Source organism: Apis dorsata, unplaced genomic scaffold (assembly GCF_000469605.1).
Source record: "Apis dorsata unplaced genomic scaffold, Apis dorsata 1.3 scaffold_127, whole genome shotgun sequence".
NCBI lineage: Eukaryota > Metazoa > Arthropoda > Insecta > Hymenoptera > Apidae > Apis > Apis dorsata.
The window spans coordinates 729166-736665 of record NW_006263420.1 but is presented as its reverse complement, the minus strand read 5'-3'; the positions used below and the strand labels follow the sequence as shown (position 1 = coordinate 736665).

The window sequence follows — 7500 nt, the reverse complement described above, 5'->3', positions numbered from 1 at the left end:
TCGTTTCATGGTCGAACGATAGTTAGAGCGATGGCTGTCGGGAGTTAAACCGGAAGGACAGAATGGTCATGCGACAAGCGTGAAAGGGAGAGACTTACCTCGAAATTACGATTACACACGGTTTGGTTACCTGGAACAGAAGTTTGATATACGAGCTTTTCAGAACGAACCTCGCGGCATGCACTCTAATTCCGAACGCCGCTTCTCGACAGCCTTTTCACTGCGCACACGCGGCCTCCCTTCCAAACTACTTGGATTTCATTTGTATATCGTAACATGGCGGTCATCCAGACCCTCGAAACTTAACTTATTGTTAGACGCAACGCCGCTACTTTTTCGATCAAACATAGTTCAGACGTGTTGTTATTTTTATTAATAAAAATTTATCGATTTCTTTTTTTTTTTCTTTTTTTCTTTTTTCAACGCTGATTAAGAGAGGGACGATATTATTCCGGAAGTGGAACGTTTGCATCGTGAAGTGTGAAAGCGGATATAGCTTCACTAAACGTTTGAAGTTTGTGCTACGATTTGTCGCGTTTAGTGTGGAAATTTTTATGGATGTGCTTGGACGCACATATAGCGATGAGAATATATGGAACGCGTCGTCTGAATTTTATTTCGAGTAAATTTATTTAGATCTTTAAAAATGGATACTGCAAAGAAAGGATTTTTAAATAACATTTTTTTGCATTAGGATTTTTTAATTCATCGTGTCATAGTGGATCTTTTAAAAAAATTTATTAGAAAAATTTGTTTCTTGTTTTTTTTTGTTTTTAATTCCTTGATACACAAGGTACACAAAGTTAGTTTTTTGACAATGAAATCGCATTAGCATTTTTATCGTTCCTCTTCTCCTCAGTTTTGTGCAATTTTAAACAATTTTTTTATTTTCGAAACGTTTCATGCCAATTCATTCGAAATTGCTTTCATAAACCGTTGAAATCACGTCAGCTTTGTTTTTTCCAACAGAAACAGACCATTAAGGGAGCAAAGTTAAAGAAATCCCTAGGCACAGTGTTGTTGTCGACAATGAGGCTACCGTGAAACGTAGTTAAATTTCTCGTAAAAAATTAATACGCGACGTGAACATCATAATATAAAATCGGAGCAAATGACTCTTATTTTCGATAAAGCGTACCAGCTTCTTCCAGAAATGTGCTTTTTTTAAACACGATTCGGATTTTATAACACTTTTTCTCAAACAAAAGTATGATTCAAAGTTTTTTTTTTTTTTTTTTGATATCTCGGTACTAAGAATGATGATTTGAACACGTGTATCCATACTTTCAGCTCACAAATCTAGAATATGTTTTATATGAAAACATGGAACATAAAACGTATCTTGAGAGTTACGACGATATTGATTTTCGACGCAAAGATCCTTCTATTATTCAAGTTACTGTCGAAGTTTTTATCAGTTTGCTTCCATATAAAATCTCGTTCCTTCGAGAAGTTAATGAAACGACGCGAAGAGAAATTTTAAAAGAAGAAAATCTAATCTCTAGAAACGTAAATTTATCACTCGAGGAGAAATAAAAATCTCCATTTTAAAATTGAATATCTCGTTCAAACATTTGAACAATTAATCACTCCACTTATTTTATCTCTTTTACAAAGATTACGCAAACGACTTATTTACCTTTTTCACCCTCCATTTTTCTAATTTACCTTAATTCCTTTCCTTTAATTCTAATTTTCAAAGCAATTAATTCATCCCCCTAAAAAGTAAGTGCAAGTGTATGGAAGTCGTTTAAAAACGACTTTGGATGGAGGAACGGAGAGAAAGGCGACCGTTTTAAACGGAACGAAAGATCGAGATACGTAGATCGACTGGTAGAAAGAAAATGCAAGGGGAAAGAGAACGAAACACGCGGAGACTTGGGACGAAGTAAATTAAATAGGTACATTAGTGTTCTGCGGGGACAAAGAGAGAAGGTAAGAGTCGTGGAAGTTGGATACATTAGTGAATGAGTTACGTTAGCGGTTTGAGATTTAGTTCACTAATCAAGGGAACGAAGAGTGAAGGCTGGGGCAATTGATGTAAAAGTAGAACTTCCCGGGGACCAATTACGTGGCCGTGGTTAACGTAGAACTTCTCTGTCGTAATCAACGAGGGGATTATGACGCGGGGTTTAAGTATATTACGCGTGGAATAATTTTCTGACTGAGACCGGATGAACGTTACACCTGGATCGATCGATCATGGAGAATTGTCGAAAAATATCAATAGTGGAAATCGATTTTATCTCACGCAATTTTTAAGTAAGCGAAAATTTTAACAGATTTTAATCAGTTATTGTAAAATTTTTGGAACTTTTTTTAGATTATGGGAAACGTTTTATGGAATCATTTTCTGAGTGGGATATGATGAAATGCGCGTTTTCAAAAAAATAATTTCGATGGAATTTCTGATCAAAATTTTATAAATAAACGAAAATTTTAATACTAAAATTATCGATGATGTTATAAAATTTGGAATTTTTGGGATTAAGGCGCGGAATAAATATATATCACAATTAGTGGAGCAATTTTTTGATTGCGATGGAATACGAGGAACAAATGTTTGAAAATAAGCAATGGATGAAATTTTAAGTATTCGATATTTTTAAACGAATAAAAATTTCGATGAATTAATTATCGATGATACCGTGAAATTTGAAATTTTTGGTTGAAATATTTCGAATTTTTATACGATTTACGATACTATGCATAAAATAATAGGGAATATTGAAATAAATTTCAATGGATATTTTATAGGATGATGAAATTGGCCGGTTTAGGTTATTCTATAAAATTAAAATTCCGATCGAATTAAATTTTATCATCGTTTATAAAGTTTATTCTCTTAACTTCAAATTTACGATATTTTAAATATATATTTACGTTTCAATTGACATCCACGCTATTATTTCCAGATAATAAACTCGTCCATTGAGAATTTACAGACGATGATTTTATTCACGTTTAATATGATGCTCGTAGTACACTTTTATGTAAGAAGTATATAATCAATTAGCTCTTAACAAACTCGTTATGTCGTGAACGCAATGAACGCGATACAGACAATATTTACAAATACGTATTTATATTATACGCGAGATTCATTCGTGTATATGCGCGTGATGAATGTGTCGGTTTCATGCGGGTTTCTTTCGCAACCTTTTGTACGTATGTATTTTAAAAAACGATTCCATTCCGGTGCGTACACACACGCGTCGACGTTACACATACACATAGAAAAAAAAGAAAGAAAGAAAGAAAGAAAGAGAAAAATAAAAAAAATCGAGAGAGAAATAAAGAAAAAAAATTCGTCATTGTGTACATAGCGTTTTTTCAGAAATGATGTGCACAATCGCGTGCCACGTGGAAGGTATATTATCGAATCTCATCGCTAATCTCGTTTCACGATCGATCTATCTGCATCAGGAAATTGATCATTTCGGAGTGGCTGGTCTGGCATCTATGCATGTACGATATTCGCGCGTGTTTACGCCTTAGGAGAGACGGAAGACGGAAATTAATACTGCTCAGTCCGTTGCGTTCATGAACGCCGATGTACCAGTTGCAAACAGGCTTTCCATTAACTCCGTTAACCAGCTTAATCCCTCGAATCGTTGGACGATTAAGAAAGGAACATTGTTGCGAAATCCATCGAATGAAATTTGTCTCGACTCGAAGGAATGGGAAAATTTAATCCAATTTTCAATTATTTTTTTTTCTTTTTTCTTTTCTTTTTTTTTTTTTTTCTCTTTCTTTTTAAAAGAATTATTTGAACGTTGGATCTCACATTGGATCGTAAAGTGTTCAAAAAACGCGTTGAAAATATTTTGCGCGAATTGTATTCTGATTTTATCAGTAGTTTCAATATGTGTATTTCACTTGCAGAGGAGTATTTATATATGATAATGATTTTTAATTAACGTACGGATTTCAAAGGATTAATACCGAGCACGGAATTAATGAATATACGGAGATGTGGATAGAGCGATGAAATTCCGCGATAACGAGATACTGAAATTCGAAATCTCAGGGAATAACGAACGAGGGTATACGTTTTTAGTTGATCGAAAAATGTCCAGTTACGTTAAACATTTGACGTGTCTTTTTGCTCAAATCAAAAAGTCTTTATATCTTTGTTTTAGTCCAAACACGATTATATTCCGAAATAATATGATATAATCTTTGAAAATTCAACCGGATATTTTTTTTTCTACGATCAACTGTACATAAAACAAAATTGTAAAATCGCTTATCCTATCTACATTCGATGAAACAACTACGACGCTCGCACGCATGGACACGTTTATCTCACAGAATCGGAATATTTAAACGAAGACGTGCTTTTGTGAACAGATTTTTTTCCCCCCTTCTATGATACAATCCCATAGAGTGGATGGTTCAATTCGTAATCTTCAACGATGAGTATGATTATTTACAGTAAACGGATGTGTGTATGTCGAACATCGCCATCGAACAGACAGAGATATTTGTACAATTGTTAATCATCCTCTTTTTTTTCCATTTCTCCAACGACGATGTACTTTCTTTACGAAAATGAACGACATACTTCGACAACAACGAAAATCGGTTGGATTCGATGTTCCTTTGTTCGCGTCGCATCGATATCGAACCCACGCTATTCGTCCTCTTCCCCTCCCCCTCTCCCCTCCTCCTTTTTTTACCATCGTTCTCGCACATTCGTCAAAAAATTCATTAAATTTATCGCGATATCGTGCGGAGGATATCGACGCGTGATTCAATCCTTTAATCAATTTTCAAAGTAATAATGGAATAAATGGCGCAAACGTAGATTACATCGATCTTTAATATATATTTGGGAATATATATTTTACAAGTAATAAATAGAGAGATCGCGGGGATTAAATTCGTGGAGCAGAAACGAAGGAAGTACAGGTTTCAAAAAAAAAAAGAAAAAAGAAAAAATATTATCCCATGTTGTGTGCTTCGTAATATAATTTAAGCAAAGTATTAGAACGGAATATATATTTGACAAGGATGCATTCAACAATAGAATTTATCGGCGCGAGCGAGCGTGGAAAATAATTATCAAGGATACCAGCAAACGATGCCGTTTCCTCTGCCTCATACCCGTTTCCAATATATATTAATTTATTTATAAATGAAATGTTTTCGAATCTCGAAAGCAGTTGAACAGGGATTCGTTCAATAGAACATGGAAATATTCGTTGCACGAATATTTCAATTCGGTATGAATTAAGACTCGAACGATAAATTACGAACAAAACGATCGAGATTAACGCAAAAATAACCGTTTAAATACCGTTCAATCAAAATGAAAATGAATTATCTTTCACGATAAAATTGTACATTCCTCGATTTACAATCTCCCTCCCCTTCTTCCACCCTTCTTCCACCCCACTTCCTCCTTTTTTTCCCTCCCTACTTTCGTCACAATCGGGGAAACAACAATCGGAGGAATCATCGTCGTTTCGACTTCGAAACGAGAGAGTTTACACCGCGTAGTACTCGTCCTCTTCCGTTCACTTCAGAAGAGGACACCCTCTCTCTCGCCACGAGTGGCGCAACGAAAGACAAAGGATCTGGAAGCTGCTCGTTAATCTTTCCGCTCAAACAGGGCGCGCCGTTGTCTCCCGCACGGTACGATAAATTCCAGCGAGCTCCAATTAACGACTGAACGATTGTACACTCTATAAAGTATTAGTCGAAGAACTGCCATGCTCGTTCGTTCGTTCGTTCGCGTCACTTACAAAGACAAAGAAGAGAGAGAGAGAGAGAGAAAAAAAAGAAAAAGAAAGAAAAAAAAAGAAAAAATGGAGAAGAGAAAGCCAGTCTTGTACCACGCGTGCACACGTGAAAGAGAAATAGATAAAGGAACCGGTAAAGGTGGATGGTTTCCATGTCGCGCCAAACTTTTGATTCACGCCTCGTTGGCTTCCCTCGTTGCACCCCATCGATCGCTTTCACATCGTTCGTCATCGAATCCGCGACTCGAAAATTAACTCGATGCTCTCCTCTCTCGTGATCCAGGCTTCAAGTTAACGGCGCTTTACCGACGAAGTGTCTGTACTTGTTGCACGCCGGATATTTCCCCTCCTCGGACACGATAGACAGGTTCGATCGCTGCCTCTCGCGGCGGCACAGCGTCTTCTTCGCGGGCTTTTTCGTCCCGTTCCCGCAGTCCAGCGCGTAACGCAGCTCGCTCGCCATCTCGGAGCACACCGATTTCTGGAAAGTTCCAGCAAACCACCGCTGCATCCTCTTTATCCTTGCTTCCTTCGCGGAAGGCGTCGTCAGCCATATGCGATGACGCGTGCAAAACGTTCGCGGTGTCGAGTCAAATTTTTTTTTTTTAGACGAAATCATGCTTGATTTGAAATGCATGTCGTTTCGTCAAAGTTTTATTCAATTCTATATCGACGCGTCGAGTTAGAATTTACATTGAATTTTATGTATATTGTTGGTAATTTTGTTAATATTGTTCGTATTATTTAACTCGTGTGAAGAGGAAAGTACGCAAAGGGAATTATCGTTTAAAGGAAATCTTTATGCGAACTTTCTCTCAATCTTTTTTCGAAGAGAGAGGTATAGGATCAATTGAGTTTCAAATGGAGTTGAAGATGTGGGAGTGAATCAATCGTTGATTTACGTTGAACCATTACCGAACGAATCAATACGTAAAGGGTTAAAGACATGGCAGTCGATCATCGTCCAATATCATTTCAGGGTTGTTAGGTTGGATCGTAAATGGATCGCTGTTAAAAATATCGATTGAGAGTTGAAGTGTGACTCGATACAATAGAAGGAAAATTTTGAATCGGATTGAAAAATCGGTTTGTACGACGCGTCATGGCACGAAGCTGACATTGTCGAAATAAAGAAATAATCCGTTTAAACACATGCATGCGACATCGATTAATAATATTATTTTAATAAAAGCTGTGGATAAGATGAGAAAGAAAGAGTATAAAGGATCAAGCAAATATGTAAATAGTATATTTCTTATAATTATTCGTGCGATCTTTTCAACTGAAATAATTTAATATAACAACAGTTTGCACATTTTTATTTGAATAAATCTTGAAAACGAGACATCCAAGCTGTAAACAGGCAAAATGAAGTGATAATTAATTAGAAAATTCAGTTCGCAAAAAAAGGGATAACAAAGGATTGAAAAAATGATTGTAATCGCATCATACTTGCGCAACAAGAATTACTTCTTTTTCTTTTTTATCCTTTTCAATTAATAACAGTGAAACAACACCGATGGAAATGGAAACACACCTCTCTTTTGATAAACTTTTTATTTCATTTTTTTCTTGATAAACTTCTCTATAATATATATTATTCGTTTAAAAAATATATATATATATACATACAACAACAGATATAACAACGTTTAAACAACTTTAAACAAATCAATCGAATCAAAGATTTTCGCGATAAATTTTTATCGCGTCTCATAAAAATTCTCTATATTTTTAATAATTCCATTTCCAT

General features: G+C 35.7%; 2 protein-coding genes and 1 long non-coding RNA gene across 10 annotated transcripts in view; 1 reads left to right on the top strand and 2 right to left on the bottom strand.

Moving 5' to 3' along the window:
- Window positions 1–380, bottom strand: part of LOC102678343 (glutamate receptor ionotropic, kainate 2-like) — an 8030-nt gene extending 7650 nt beyond the window's left edge. The window contains exon 1 of one of the 2 annotated variants that reach the window (XM_006612827.2): window positions 99–380. The gene's annotated coding sequence lies outside the window, so the exon portion shown is untranslated. The remainder of the gene's footprint in view (window positions 1–98) is intronic. The other variant, XM_006612830.2, reaches the window with a different exon arrangement.
- Window positions 1–7500, top strand: part of LOC116185203 — an 86402-nt gene that overhangs the window by 25971 nt on the left and 52931 nt on the right. The window lies entirely within an intron of this gene.
- LOC102678757 (glutamate receptor ionotropic, kainate 2) overlaps window positions 5919–7500 on the bottom strand; it is a 225162-nt gene continuing 223580 nt past the window's right edge. For 3 of the 6 annotated variants that reach the window (XM_031509125.1, XM_031509126.1, XM_006612832.2), the window contains one exon: window positions 5919–6228. In XM_031509125.1, coding sequence (XP_031364985.1) covers window positions 6034–6228 — 195 coding nt within the window. In that variant the 3' untranslated portion in view covers window positions 5919–6033. Of the gene's footprint in view, window positions 6231–7500 lie in introns of all 6 variants that reach the window. The other 3 variants (XM_031509124.1, XM_031509128.1, XM_031509129.1) reach the window with 1 other exon arrangement.